We start from the raw sequence: 16,155 nt of genomic DNA on the forward strand, positions 1-16,155 counted from the left end.
GGCTCTCGGTGATCTCATAATAATAACAATGATAGTGATAATGATAATAATTATAATAGTGATGGCATTTGTTAAACGCCTACTATGTGCCAAGCACTGTTCTCAGGGCCTCGGTGATCTCATAATAATAACAATAATATTCTCAGGGCCTCAGTGATCTCATAATAGTAACAATAATACTCTAAGGGCCTCGGTGATCTCATAATAATAACAGTAGTAATAACAGTGATGGCATTTGTTAAGCGCTTACTACGTGCCAAGCACTGTTCTAAGAGCCTCAGTCATCTCATAATAATAACAATAATATTCTAAGGGTCTCGGTGATCTCATAATAATAACAATAATAGTGATAATGATAATAATTATAATAGTGATGGCATTTGTTAAGTGCCTACTATGTGCCAGGCACTGTTCTCAGGGCCTCGGTGATCTCATAATAATAACAATAATATTCTCAGGGCCTCGGTGATCTCATAATAATAACAATAATACTCTAAGGGCCTCGGTGATCTCATAATAATAACAGGAATAATAATAGTGATGGCATTTGTTAAGCGCTTACTATGTGCCAAGCACTGTTCTAAGAGCCTCAGTGATCTCATAATAATAACAATAATATTCTAAGGGCCTCAGTGATCTCATAATAATAACAATAATAGTGATAATGATAATAATTATAATAGTGATGGCATTTGTTAAGCGCCTACTGTGTGCCAAGCACTGTTCTCAGGGCCTCGGTGATCTCATAATTATAACAATAATATTCTAAGGGCCCTGGTGATCTCATAGTAATAACAATAATAATGATAGTGATGGCATTTGTTAAGCGCTTACTATGTGCCAAGCACTGTTCTAAGGGCCTCGGCGATCTCATAATAATAATGATGACATTGGTTAAGCGCCTACTATGTGCCAAGCACTGTTCTCAGGGTCTCGGTGATATCATAATAATAACAATAATATTCTAAGGGCCTCGGTGATCTCATAGTAATAACAATAACAATGATAGTGATGGCATTTGTTAAGCGCTTACTATGTGCCAAGCACTGTTCTAAGGGCCTCGGTGATCTCATAATAATAACAATTATATTCTAAGGGCCTCGGTGATCTCATAATAATAACAATAATAATGATAGTGATGGCATTTGTTAAGCGCTTACCATGTTCCGAGCACTGTTCTGAAAGCCTTGGTGATCTCAGAGTAATGATAATAATAATAATAATAATGGCATTTGTTAAGCGCTTACTATGTGCCGAGCACTGTTCTGAGAGCCTTGGTGATCTCATAGTAATGATAATAATAATAATAATAATAATGGCATTTGTTAAGCGCTTACTATGTGCCAAGCACTGTTCTCAGGGCCTCGGTGATCTCCTAATAATAATAATGATAATGATGGCATTTGTTAAGCACTTACTATGTGCCAAGCACTGTTCTAAGCACTTTCTCGCCTAGCCCACGTCCTTCCCCTGGCCGGGAATGCCCTCCCTCCACCCATCCGCCAAACTAGCTCTCTTCCTCCCTTCAAAGCCCTACTGAGAGCTCACCTCCTCCAGGAGGCCTTCCCAGACTGAGCCCTCTATTTCCTCCCCCCTCCCCAACCCTACCTCCTTCCCCTCCCCACAGCACTTGTATATATTTGTACAGATTTATTACTCTATTTATTTTATTTATACATACTCTATTTTATTAATGATGTGCATCTAGCTATAATTCTATTTATTCTGACTGTTTTGACACCTGCCTATGTGTTTTGTCGTCCGTCTCCCCCTTCTAGACTGTGAGCCTTTTGTTGGGTAGGGACCGTCTCTATATGTTGCCGACTTGTCCTTCCCAAGCGCTTAGTACAGTGCTCTGCACACAGTAAGGGCTCAATAAATATGAATGAATGAATGAATACAAGGTGATCAGGTTGTCCCACGTGGGACTCACAGTCTTCATCCCCATTTTACAGGTGATGTCACTGAGGCTCAGAGAAGTTAAGCGACTTGCCCAAGGTCACCCAGCAGACCTGCGGCGGAGGTCACAACAACGGGCTCACAGTCTAGAAGGGGGAGACAGGCAACAAAACAAGTAGACAGGTGTCAAAACCGTCAGAATAAATAGAATTATAGGTATATGCACACCATTAATAAAATAGAGTAGTGAATATGTACAAGTAAAATAAAGTGATAAATATGTACAAATACATTCCTTTAATCGTTCATATTTTAAAATAATAATAATGATATTTGTTAACCACTTCCTATGAGCCAAGCACTGTTCTAAGCACTGGGGTAGATACGGGATAATCAGGTTGTCCCACGTGGGGCTCACACTTTTAATCCCCATTTTACAGAGGAGGTAACTGAGGCATAGAGAAGTGACTTGCCCAGGGTCACACAGCAGACAAGTGGCAGAGCCGGGATTAGAACCCACGACCTAGGACTCCAAAGCCGGTGCTCTTTCCACCGAGCCACGCTGCTTCTCGATAAAAAACTGATTTCACAGAATTGCCAAGTTTAAACTGTGAGACTGTGTTGAATAAAGGAGAAGAGACCAATTAGGATTCGGGGGAGGTTCTTCGATGAGACCCATATGCAACGAAGATACGATCGATCGCATTTTTTCCACTGGTTTTATTCGAACGTTAAGGACGTACTTGAAATTTTCATTCGGCTATTTTAAGAAAAGTCCGTTCTCTCACTTCCGAGCAGATGTCGCAAAAGGACTGGTATCGTATCCTGGGTGCCGAGCCGTCAGCGAATCTGTCAGACCTAAAGCAGAAGTATCAAAAGCTTATATTATTGGTAAGTACGTTTTTTTCTGATTTTAAAATATGGGGGAAAATTGCTCAATGGTATAGGCATAAGACACCTGGTAAAAACAGCTTGATAGCCCGAGTGCATTTTCATTAAAATTAGCTAGCAGTATAAAATCATGAAATAATTTATCAATAGACTTTAAAAGGAATTTCATATCATCAGTGATATTTACTGAGCGCTTACTGTCTGCAGGGCACTTTCCTAAATGCTTGGGAGAGGAGTTGATTTCTTTAAGGCCATCTTTCAAGGTATAGTTATTGAAATATGCCTCCTTCGTCTTCTCAAGTGTTTTGCATATGGCTCAGGAGGTGAATGGGATAAGCTTGAATCAATCAATCAATCGCTCATATTTATTGAGCACTTAATGTGTGCAGAGCACTGTACGAAGCACTTGTGAGAGTACAGTACAACAGAGTTGGTAGACACATTGCCCGTCCACAGCAAGCTTACAGTCTGGGGACAAGGGGGGAGACAGACATCAATATAAATAAAGAAATTACGGATATAATGTTGTTTTATATTGGAGACACAGTTGTGTAGGAGATTCTGCCAGGTAGCGAGGCGTCTTTAAAAGGTTTTCTTTCTCCCCAGATCTGCTGAATCACCTGCAACGGTTTATTCAGCCTGGTACGTAAAACAGGGTGCTACCTATAAGGCCATTTTTTGATGTCAAACGTAATACTTGAATGGCTCTTAGATTGTGAGTCCCATGTGGGACGGGGACTGGATCTGACCAGATTAACTTGTATCTATTCCAGGGCTTAGACAAGTGCGTGGCACATAGTAAGTGCTTAATGAATACCATAATAAAAATTGTGGTTTATATATACATATATACACACACACACACACACACACATACATACACATATAAAACCTATATATGTATATATCCATATATAAAATCTCTATATGGATATATATAGATTTTATATATGGATATATCCATATATAAAATCTATATATGGATATATCCATATATAAAATCTATATATGGATATATCCATATATAAAATCTATATATACACACATATAAAACCTATATATACATATATATATATAAACCTATATATACATACCTATACCTATACCTATACAACCTATATATATATACACACATATATAAAACCTATATATACACACAGCTTGATAGCCCCAGTGCATTTTCAGTAAAATTAGCTAACAGTCTAAAATCATGAAATAATTTATCAGTAGACTTTAAAAGGAATTTCATATATATATATATATAGGTTTTATATATAGGTTTATATAGGTTTATATATATACACACATATAAAACCTATAGCCCGCGCAAGAGATGGGTTCTTGCAGAACCTCATATTTAGGAAAACTCACACTATAGTACACATGCATTTCCCTGCCGTGCAGATGCTCACGAGCAACGTCCTTGATATTGCTGCCCACCATATCAGAAAAGCGGTCCCTAGTTGAGTAATCACCTCCTGAGCAACGAGCAACGTGTTTTATTGATGATAAAAAAATGTCATAGCAAAACAGTGCCTAACAAATACTATAATGGCAATAATAATAACAACAACAAACATGACAGAAAACCAAAGGACAGTCATCATCATCATCATCAATCGTATTTATTGAGCACTTACTATGTGCAGAGCACTGTACTAAGCGCTTGGGAAGTATAAATTAGCAACATATAGAGACAGTCCCTACCCAACAGTGGGCTCACAGTCTAAAAGGGGGAGACAGAGAACAAAACCAAACATACTAACAAAATAAAATAAATAGGATAGATATGTACAAGTAAAATAAATAAATAAATAAATAGAGTAATAAATATGTTCAAACATATATACATATATACAGGTGCTGTGGGGAAGGGAAGGAGGTAAGATGGGGGGATGGAGAGGGGGACGAGGGGGAGAGGAAGGAAGGGGCTCAGTCTGGGAAGGCCTCCTGGAGGAGGTGAGCTCTCAGCAGGGCCTTGAAGGGAGGACGAGAGGAAGAGAGTCTTGTTCCATGCATGGCAACATAGGGATTTTTTTTTTTAATGGTAATTGTTAAGCAGTTACTATGCTAAGCGCTGGGGTAGATGTAAGCTAATCAGGTTGGACACACACGGAGCTCACAGTCTTAATCCCCATTTTATAGATGGGGTAACTGAGGCACAGAGAAATTAACTGACTTGCCCAAGGTCACACAACAGATAGAGTGGCAGAGCTAGGTGTGTGTGTCCCGCACTGGTTTTTTCGGACAGAACTTCACCATCAGTGGCTACTTCTTAGGGTAGTGAGAAATACGCCCCTCTAACCTTTGTACCCTGGGCTGGTCCCTGCCCCCTTTCCATACAACACCAGATTTCTGGGTGATAAGGAAGTGATAATGCAAACAGCACTAGAGGATGTCTCTTAGAAAGAGATGCAATAAGATTGCAATAATGCAAACATTACTAAAGGACGTCTCTTAGAAAGAGGTGCAATAGGAAAGCACAAGGCTTTAATAAGGAAACACTAGGAGGGAGCGTGGCCTGGGGGAAAAAGCATGATTGAGAGCCCAGAAATCCTGGTGGGAGTTACAGCGTCATCCCTCTCTTTCTGTGTGACCGTGGGGAAGTAATGTAACCACTCTGGGCCTCAGTTTCCTCATCTATTAAATGGAGATGCGATAGATCGTGAGCCCCGCGTGGGACAGCGACTGTGGTCGGTCTTATAAGTAATGTAACCACTCCGGGCCTCAGTTTCCTCATCTGTTAAATGGAGATACGATAGATCGTGAGCCCCGCGTGGGATAGCGACTGTGGTCGGTCTTCTAAGTAATGTAACCACTCCGGGCCTCAGTTTCCTCATCTATTAAATGGCGATACGATAGAGACGGTCCCTACCCAACAGTGGGCTCACAGTCTAAAAAAAAAATATATATATATATATATATATGTTTGTACATATTTATTTCTCTATTTATTTATTTACTTTACTTGTACATATCTATTCTATTTATTTTATTTTGTTAGTATGTCTGGTTTTGTTCTCTTGTCTCCCTCTTTTAGACCGTGAGCCCACTGTTGGGTAGGGACTGTCTCTATATGTTGCCAATTTGTACTTCCCCAGCGCTTAGTACAGTGCTCTGCACACAGTAAGCGCTCAATAAATATGATTGATGATGATGATGGTGATTGTGAGCCCCCAGTGGGACTGTGTTCGGTCTTATAACCTTGTAGCTACCCTGGCATTTAGTACATAGCAAGCACTTAATAAATGTCATTAGGATTTTCACTAGTAAAATCCTTACTCCTCCGCCTTTTCCCTCAGCAGTCTTCCGACCAAGACACATATGTGTGTATGGGGAGGGAGCGGGAGGGGGGAGGTTTAGAGGAAAAAAGGAGGGAGACCAAACTCACGAATCCATAGCAGTTCCAGCTGTGCCTTCTTCCTTACCCAAAATGTCAATTGCTACCTCATTCGCTTCTTAAGTGCATTTTGATTTGTTTGAGCCTAGGTATGTGGGACATTGCTGATTTTCTGGGCTGCCAGAAAATATGTGTATGTGTGTAATTACACATGTCAGAAAATATATTATGTGTATGTGTGTAATTACACACATATATACGAATAAACTTCAGTAAATTACTCAATCCGATCCTTATATGCACATATCAAAATCAGATTTATTAAATTTAGTAAAGTTTCTTCACAGGTGTTTGTGTACATGTTAAGAAACCTCGCCAAATTTAAGACATCCACCTTTTTCCCTCGTGAAGAAGGGAAATAGTGGTAAGAAACCAGGTGAAGATCACTGTGGTATCTCTTCAGGGGTTTACATTGGTAGGAAAAATTGTCCCCTGTATTTTTGCTCCTGCATAAATGGCGGCGGGTGCCAGTGGTGAGTCATTTGAGGCAGAAGTGGATCGATTGATTGATAGAAAGCGAAGTGACTGACTGGCAAATGTCAGTGTAGAGCACTGTACCTAAACTTTGGGAGAGTAAAATAGAGGCTAAAAATAAAAAAAGATCCCTGGTCTTAAGAAGCTTGCCATCTAACTGGGGGACCAGGAGGACAAACATAGAAAGAATTACCAGGAGAATGGGAATAGAAAGATGGGTGTGTTCGTGGGAATCAGAGATCATGGGTTCTAATCCCGGCTCCCCCACGTGTCCGCTGTGTGACCTTGGACAAGTCACTTCACTTCTCTGACCCTCAGTTACCTCATCTGTAAAATGGGGGTGAAGGCAGTGAGCCCCCCGTGGGACAGCCTGATCACCTTGTCTCCTCCCCAGCGCTTAGAACAGTGCTTCGCACATAGTAAGCACTTAACAGATGCCATCATCATTATTGTTATTATTATTATTATTAAGGAACATATGCCAAAATAGAGTATGTAAAGCGATATATACAAAAGTCGTCGGCTGTAAATAATGACAAGTTGATGGGAAGGTAAGCCCTGGAGAGAAGAGAAGTAATTGAGGTATCCCTCTGGATGGAGGTGGATATGTTGCCAACTTGTACTTCCCAAGCGCCTAGTACAGTGCTCTGCACACAGTAAGCGCTCAATAAATACGATTGATTGATTGAGGTGGAATTTCAAGGTAGGGACAGCTGAAGTGGAGGACAGGAGGAGCTTTAAGCAGGAGGAAGGGCCTGAGCATAGGATAAAGGCAATGAAGCGCGGAATGAAGCACCTCGAGATGGGAAGTTTTTAGTAGAAATGAAAAGTGCGAGCTGGGGTGTGGTGGGAGAAAGGAACTGACGGAGATTGATGTGATGATAGAGCTGATACCAAGAAGAATGGGTAACCATTGGACGTCTTGGAGCAGGGGTGAGATGTCCGCAGAAAAATATTTTAGAAAAATGAAGCAGGCAGCAAAGTGAAGTGTGGCCCAAAGAGGGGAAAGTCTGGGATACCAGTGAAGGGTCTCATCTCCAGTTCATGTCCTAGAGACACATGTCAGTCAATCAGTCAATTGTATTTATTGAGCACTTGCAGTGTGCAGAGCACTGTACTAAATGCTGGGGAGAGTACAATGTAAGAACACATTCCCTGCCCACAACAAGCCTAGAGTCTAGAGGGGGAGACAGACATTAATATAAATAACATTATAGATGTGTAAGAGGTGTGTTGTAGGATGCGACCCTATTGGGTCTAAATCTAGTTTCATCATAAAATGAAAGAAAGAGTTTGAAAGAGGTCTGAATTCCCTATTCCAAGGCCGCTTAGTTGAATGTTCTAGGGCCATTGCGTGCTCTAAAGCTGCACAGGAAGAAAACAGCTCAATAAACATTTAAAAAGTGGTGAAAATACCCTGCTCTTTTTTCAGGTTAACATTTTTATTAATTACTTATGACCAAGGTTTTTAAATTACTTTTAAAAGATAATCATTAAAAACTATACTGTGTTTTTCTTTCCCATTATTAATGGTTTAAATAATCTGTTACTTGGAGCAAATAGCTCAGGCACTCAAGACTGATTTCTCAGGTTGTTTCCATTTTATCTTGTAGCTGTTGGGTATGTTCAAATTGATGTTTACCGAGGATAGACCTTCTCCAAAAAGCTTTGTCTAGTTGAAAATCAGGTGTCTTTTCCTAGTGATGCTGATAAATATTATAGGATACCTTTCAACTGGAAAAGAATTATCATTTAAGAAAATGATATGCTGCGGTTACAATATGCTCCCTAATCGTAAAGAAAATCCATGTAATTTGCACAAGGAGCAGGCAAGATGCTCTTATCCTTAGAATAGAGAAAGTGTTAGATGTCACTTAATCCATTCATGGGCATGCAGAGATTCAATCAATCAATCCATCAATCGTATTTATTGAGCGCTTACTGTGTGCAGAGCACTGTACTAAGCGCTTGGGAAGTACAAGTTGGCAACATATAGAGACAGTCCCTACCCAACAGTGGGCTCACGGTCTAAAAGATTGTCTTGTGCTCATAAATGTTATATGAATGTTGGTCATAAACTAGCTGTGTAATTCATGTCAAAGCCTAGAAAAAAAAATACCCAAAGTACTTCCTTACTATAAGCATGAGAACAATTATCGTATTAGAAAAGGAAGAAGCGGAAAGCCCAATTAAATAATCTTGCATAGGTCTTTAGCAACATTAGAAAGCAAAGTGAGTTGAATATAGAAAATACAGTCAAGTACTGAAGAAATCAGGATGAATTGTTAATGAGAGTGTACAAAGATTCATTCATAATGGGTATTATTACTTTTGTTATTAATTGAATCAATTAGCAACCTGTCATAGCTCAGCTGGTTATTACCAATAAACAAATTAATTTTCAAAAATATCTAACCCCATTAGTAATACAAATGATTCTGCCGGTTCCTTAAGCAGGAAAAAGAGGAGAAGGGATATTTTAAAAGAAAAATGGCTAATACCCTACCTTAAAATATTTAGCCTGAAAAAAGCAACAAGTAACAAACGATCTAATTCCTCAGTTGTTGCATGATTCAAGAACACAGCCTCTTGTCCAAAGCTGCTGTATGAGTTCAATCCTTTTCCACTCTTGGTTCAGTGGAAAAAACACTGCTCCGGAGAGAGAAAAACGGAGTTATAGATCAGGTCCTTCTGCTGCTATTGTGAGAAGCAGCATGGTGTAGTAGATACAGCAGCATGGTGTAGTGGGAGTCAGAAAGTCTTGGGTTCTAATCCTTGCTCCGCCACTTGTCCATTGTGTGGCCTTGGGCAAGTCACTGAGCCCCCTCCTTCCTCTCCCCATCCACCCCGCCTTACCTCCTTCCCCTCCCCACAGCACCTGTACATCTGGTTTTTTTTCATATTTATTACTCTATTTTTATTACTCATATTTATTGCTCATTTTGATAATATGTTTTGTTGTCTTTCTCCCCCTTCTAGACTGTGAGCCCGCTGTTGGGTAGGGGCCGTCTCTATACGTTGCCAACTTGTACTTCCCAAGTGCTTAGTACAGTGCTCTGCACACAGTAAGCGCTCAATAAATACGATTGAATGAAGTCACTTTACCTGTTAACAGGGATTGAGATTGTGAGCCCCTTGTGGGACTGTGTCCAATCTGATAAACTTGTATCTACTACAGTGCCTGGCACTTAGTAAGCACTTAAATACCCCAGTTATTTCACTGATTGTTCACTCACTGCACTTGGGGCTCCAGGGAGAACATGACTGGCCAGAGCGAGAGACTGTGAATGGCGCTGCATAAAACACTGGCGCTGTAGTCAATTCCTCTGTGCAGTTTTAATAATAATAATAATAATAATAATAATGGCATTTATTAAGCTCTTACTATGTGCAAAGCACTGTTCTAAGCACTGGGGAGGTTACAATCAATCAATCAATCAATCAGTCGTATTTATTGCAAGGAGATCAGGTTGTCCCACAGGGGGCTCACAGTCTTAATCCCCATTTTACAGATGAGGGAACTGAGGCCCAGAGAAGTGAAGTTTTCAGTTCTGAAGGAGGGAAGCAGCATGCCTTAGCGGAAAGAGCACAGGTTTGGGAATCAGAAGGACCCGGGTTCTAATCCCAGCTCTGCCGCTTGCCTGCTGTGTGACCTTGGCCAAGTCACTTCACTCCTCCGGGCCTCAGTTACCTCATCTGGAAAATGGGGACTAAGAGTGTGAGCCCCACGTGGGACATGGACTGTGTCCAACCTGATTAGCTTGGATCTACCCCAGTGCGTACTACAGCACCTGGTACATAGTAAGCATTTAACAAGTGTCATTAGGGGGAAAAAAAAAAAGATTCCATCATCCCAATCTTGTGGCTTTCAAGTAAAATGAGTTTTTCTCTGATCTGACTTAAAGAGGTGTTTTGTTTTTAATTAACATGAGAAATACCATTGCTGAGTTAGACTGGTGATCTTTCAGGTGTGATGTTTACCCCCCACCTGACAGTTCATTCATTCAATCGTATTTATTGAGCGCTTACTGTGTGCAGGGCACTGTACTAAGCGCTTGGGAAGTACAAGTTAGTGTTGGTACCACCTGATTCCTCACACTTTTTTCTTCAAATCCATTGCAGTAACCCATTCTGAACTTTCCTATTAATCTCTCCGTACCCATCTAAATCCTTTGATACTTTTAATTTGGGCAGCCTTCTCTCCTAATAAATTCAGTATGCTTTATCCCCTCCTGTGCAAAATGTGGAGTCAGGGAACCTGGGTTCTAAATCCTGCTCTGAGATATTGGGCAAGACACTTAACTTCTGTGTGCCTCAGTTTCCTCCTCGGTAAAATGGGGATAGGATACTCGTTCTCCCTCCTCCGTCCCGAAGTCATGGGACTTTGAGCCCCATGTAGGATAGGGACCGTGTTTTACCTGATTATTTTGTATCCGCACCAGGACTTAATATAGTGCCTGACCCTCGTATTTTTAAGTAGTAGCGTTTATCCTCTTTGAACATTAAATTAAGGAACCATGAAAAGAGAGCTCTATCTAGAATCTTGCAGGCCAGGAAACTCACATTATTCACCAATTTCAAAGCATAAATTGGCTGCCATGTACCCAATTCAGGTTAGCAGTTGGGATTAAAGTTTCCCATTGGTGAAAGCAGATGTCCCAAATTGATTCTGAAAACTAAGAGAGGCTTGTTTTGATGTCTGTCTCCCCCGCTTCTAGACTGTGAACCCGTTGTGGGCAGGGATTGTCTCTGTTGCTGAATTGTACTTAGTACAGTGCTCTGCACCCCGTAAGCGCTCAATAAAACAACTGAATGAATGAACTTGGGGTTATTGCCTAGAAACTCATCTGAAATCACCTCTTCTCTCCAACCTTCTCCTTCCTGAGTTAGGCAGTGGTGAGGAAAATGTCATCCCTTTCCCATTGTCTCTGTCAGACTCTCTCCTTTCCTCTCTTCTCCCTCTTTCACATCTTATCAGTGTTGAAGGGAGAAAGTTCAGTCTTAGCCATGCTTGAAGGTGTGAGGAGAGTCCCAGCTTTATAAAAAGGGCCATAAATAAGCACCTCAACCTGAGTCATTCTGGCTCAGTGGCACTCAAGATGACCTGTGACTGAAGTAAATGTCAAATGGGAGAAGACTAGGAGGGGGGATAAGATTTTAAAACTGTAGAAATCTTTCTTGGGTTCTTGTAACCCTAAACCGGCACAAAGAATGGATTACCCACTGCAGCTGCTGTCATTCTTATGTATAAAATTACGTTGGGGTAAATCCTCTTTTTGCTTTTGAAGCTAATAACGACTACAAGTTATGCTATACAGTAAGGGATTTGGGGGTAATTTTTCAGTCAGTCAGTTGTATTTATTGAGCGCTTACTGTGTTCAGAGCACTGTACTAAGCGCTTGGGAGGGTACAGTAGAACAGACACATTCCCTGCCCACAGTGAGTTTACAGTCTAGAGGGGGAGGCAGACAACAAATAATTAAAATTACAGATGTGTACGTTAAGTGCTGTGGGGCTGGGAGCGGGGGGATGAATAAAGGGAGCAAGTCAGGGTGATGTAGAAGGGAGTGGGAGAAGAGGAAAGGTGGGCTTAGTCAGGGAAGACTTCTTGGAGGAGATGTGCCTTCAATAAGGCTTTAAAGGTAGGGAGAATAATTGTCAGATATGATGAGGGAGAGTATTCCAGGCGAAATGCTGATGAGAGGTCGGCGGTGAGATAGACAAGATCAAAGTATGCTGAGAGGAGCCAAGTGTATGGACTGGGTTGTAGTAGGAGAGTAGCGAGGTGAGGAAGGACGGGGAGAACTGATTGAATGCTTTAAAATTTTATTTTATTTTGTTGGTATGTTTGGTTCTGTTCTCTGTCTCCCCCTTTTAGACTGTGAGCCCACTGTTGGGTAGGGACTGTCTCTATGTGATGCCAATTTGTACTTCCCAAGCGCTTAGTACAGTGCTCTGCACATAGTAAGCGCTCAATAAATACGATTGATTGATTGATTGATTGATTAAAACTGAAGGTAAGAAGTTTCTATTCGATGCAACCACTGGAGGTTCTTGAGGAATGGGGATACATAACCTGAACGTTTCTCATCACCTTTGTTACCGATTAGCAATAGGAAACCTATTGGAAACTACCTTGCCTTGATTACCAAATTTACATTCTCAACACCATTCCCTCGGCTGAACTCAAATCACTCATTCTCCTGTCCCTCCATTAATCCCGTGCCACTAATCCACAGCCCTGGATCACCTCCACAGTCTGCTGCCTTCACTCCTGTGCATGAGTTTCAGAGTGCCGTTGGCAGAAATGTAGATATCAGGCCGCCCTCTCCCACATCAGTTTCATCCTTGTGTGCTTTAACTCTTCCTTCTCCTTTGCCTGGCAAAATGATCTCCCCACCCTCATTGGCATACGTGGTCCTTTTCCCTTGCCAGTTGTTCCAGATGTTCAACCCCCTCAAAGTCTCTGTCTGCTGGCGTCCCCCATCTTCTCCCCATAATGACCTGGCCGTATACCTTATTGAGAAAATTGAAACCGTCAGGAATGAGCTCCCTAAAATCTCCCCCTCTCCAGTCTCTCCTTCCTCCTGGCCCTTCTTCCACTCTCCCATCTTTCCCGGCTATATCTCGAGGAGATCTAGACTGTGAGCCCACTGTTGGGTAGGGACCGTCTCTATATGTTGCCGACTTGTACTTCCCAAGCGCTTAGTACAGGGCTCTGCACACAGTAAGCGCTCAATAAATACGATTGAATGAGTGAATGAATGAATGAACCAGAAAACAATCACTGGTGTTGAGACAGAATATCCAAAACACTGCTCCAGTAACCACTAATCAAGGTCTTTTTGGGTGTCCACCAGTGGCACGTATTTATCAAAGCATACATCTTTATCAAAAACAAATGAAAATGGCCGATTGCAGTAAGAATGTAAAAGGCCAGTAAACTAAAAATCTGACCTTCCAGATGCATTAGGAGGCCTTCCCAGACTGAGCCCCTTCCTTCCTCTCCCCTTCGTCCCCCTCTCCATCCCCCCCATCTTACCTCCTTCCCTTCCCCACAGCACCTGTATATATGTATATATGTTTGTACATATTTATTACTCTATTTATTTTACTTGTACATAGCTATTCTATTTATTTTATTTTGTTAGTATGTTTGGTTTTGTTCTCTGTCTCCCCCTTTTAGACTGTGAGCCCACTGTTGGGTAGGGACTGTCTCTATGTGTTGCCAATTTGTACTTCCCAAGCGCTTAGTACAGTGCTCTGCACATAGTAAGCGCTCAATAAATACGATTGATGATGATGATGATGCGTTACGATTTGCAAGCGTGCGTACCATGCCGTTCTTCTGCTCTGAACTTCACACGTCCAAGCCAGAATGTTCAATGTTCCTTAGAGTGGGAGAGGCCATCATTATTGACAGATTTGCTATTAATTGGACCCTCGCTTGAACTTAGTACAGTGCTCTGCATACAGTAAGCGCTCAATCCAACCGAATAAATGCGATTGAACGAACACCCGAAGAGCACGTGTAAGATTTTCTCCCTGGGAGTTACGATTTAGCTAGCTGGTTTTGTTCTTCCCAGTGTTTTAGGCACATGAATGAATCAAAAGGAAATATTCTACCGTGTCTGTTGACACACACAATAATGCTTTCCTTCCTCAAAACTAGCCCCAATAATAGCATTTAATAGCATTTTAAGTAAACCGTAATGGTGTTTGCTTTAAAAACAACGAAGACAGAGGTAATCTTGGTGAAGGATGCTGACTGTTTGCTTAAGTAACTATGTGGTTTTTGATTGCAGGGGGTTGTTTACTTATACAGGTTTCTAAACCCTAACCATTGTTTTTAGTTTTCTTTTCTGGGTCTGGCAGTGATTATCCGCTCCCAGGAAACAGCCTCCGGTGTGGAACAAGGCAGGGGGTCAAGGGCCACTTTATTAATAGTGACAATAATAATAATAGTGGTATTTGTTAAGCTCTTACTATATGTCAAGCCCTGGGGAAGATAACAAGACAATCAGGTCGGATACAGTGCCCTGTTCCCCACAGGGCTCACCATCTAAATAGGAGGGGGAACAGCTAGTAAATTCCCATTTTACAGAATGTGGTAACAATAATAATAATAGTGGTATTTGTTAAGCTCCTACTGTATGTCAAGCCCTGGGGAAGATGGCAAGACCATCAGGTCGGATACAGTGCCTGTTCCCCACAGGGCTCACCATCTAAATAGGAGGGGGAACAGGTATTAAATTCCCATTTTACAGAATGTGGTAACAATAATAATAATAGTGGTATTTGTTAAGCTCTTACTATATGTCAAACACTGTTCTAAGCCCTGGGGAAGATGGCAAGACCATCAGGTCGGATACAGTGCCTGTTCCCCACAGGGCTCACCATCTAAATAGGAGGGGGAACAGGTATTAAATTTCCATTTTACAGAATGTGATAACAATAATAATAATAGTGGTATTTGTTAAGCTCTTACTATATGTCAAGCGCTGTTCTAAGCCCTGGGGAAAATGACAAGACCATCAGGTCGGATACAGTGCCTGTTCCCCACAGGGCTCACCATATAAATAGGAGGGGGAACAGGTATTAAATTTCCATTTTACAGAATGTGGTAACAATAATAATAATAGTGGTATTTGTTTAGCTCTTACTATATGTCAAGCACTGTTCTAAGCCCTGGGGAAGATGACAAGACCATCAGGTCGGATACAGTGCCTGTTCCCCACAGGGCTCACCATCTAAATAGGAGGGGGAACAGGTATTAAATTCCCATTTTACAGAATGTGGTAACAATAATAATAATAGTGGAATTTGTTAAGCTCTTACTATATGTCAAGCACTGTTCTAAACCCTGGGGAAGATGACAAGACCATCAGGTGGGATACAGTGCCTGTTCCCCACAGGGCTCACCATCTAAATAGGAGGGGGAACAGGTATTAAATTCCCATTTTACAGAATGTGGTAACAATAATAATAATAGTGGTATTTGTTAAGCTCTTACTATATGTCAAGTGCTGTTCTAAGCCCTGGGGAAAATGACAAGACCATCAGGTCGGATACAGTGCCTGTTTCCCACAGGGCTCACCTTCTAAATAGGAGGGGGAACAGGTATTAAATTCCCATTTTACAGAATGTGGTAACAATAATAATAATAGTGGTATTTGTTAAGCTCTTACTATATGTCAAGCACTGTTCTAAACCCTGGGGAAGATGACACGACCATCAGGTCGGATACTGTGCCTGTTCCCCACAGGGCTCACCATCTAAATAGGAGGGGGAACAGGTATTAAATTCCCATTTTACAGAATGTGATAACAATAATAATAATAGTGGTATTTGTTAAGCTCTTACTATATGTCAAGCCCTGGGGAAGATAACAAGACCATCAGGTCGGATACAGTGCCTGTTCCCCACAGGGCTCACCATCTAAATAGGAGGGGGAACAGGTATTAAATTCCCATTTTACAGAATGTGATAAT

General features: G+C 41.3%; 1 protein-coding gene across 2 annotated transcripts in view; it reads left to right on the forward strand.

Annotated features, from left to right (window-relative positions):
• Positions 1 to 1,918: 1,918 nt before the first annotated feature.
• DNAJC24 (DnaJ heat shock protein family (Hsp40) member C24) overlaps positions 1,919 to 16,155 on the forward strand; it is an 81,646-nt gene continuing 67,409 nt past the window's right edge. Inside the window, exons 1-2 of one of the 2 annotated variants that reach the window (XM_038763997.1) lie at positions 1,919 to 1,955; positions 2,698 to 2,790. In XM_038763997.1, coding sequence (XP_038619925.1) covers positions 2,698 to 2,790 — 93 coding nt within the window. In that variant the 5' untranslated portion in view covers positions 1,919 to 1,955. Of the gene's footprint in view, positions 1,956 to 2,691; positions 2,791 to 16,155 lie in introns of those variants that run through there. The other variant, XM_038763999.1, reaches the window with a different exon arrangement.

Source organism: Tachyglossus aculeatus, chromosome 22, assembly GCF_015852505.1.
Source record: "Tachyglossus aculeatus isolate mTacAcu1 chromosome 22, mTacAcu1.pri, whole genome shotgun sequence".
Classification (NCBI taxonomy): Eukaryota; Metazoa; Chordata; class Mammalia; order Monotremata; family Tachyglossidae; genus Tachyglossus; species Tachyglossus aculeatus.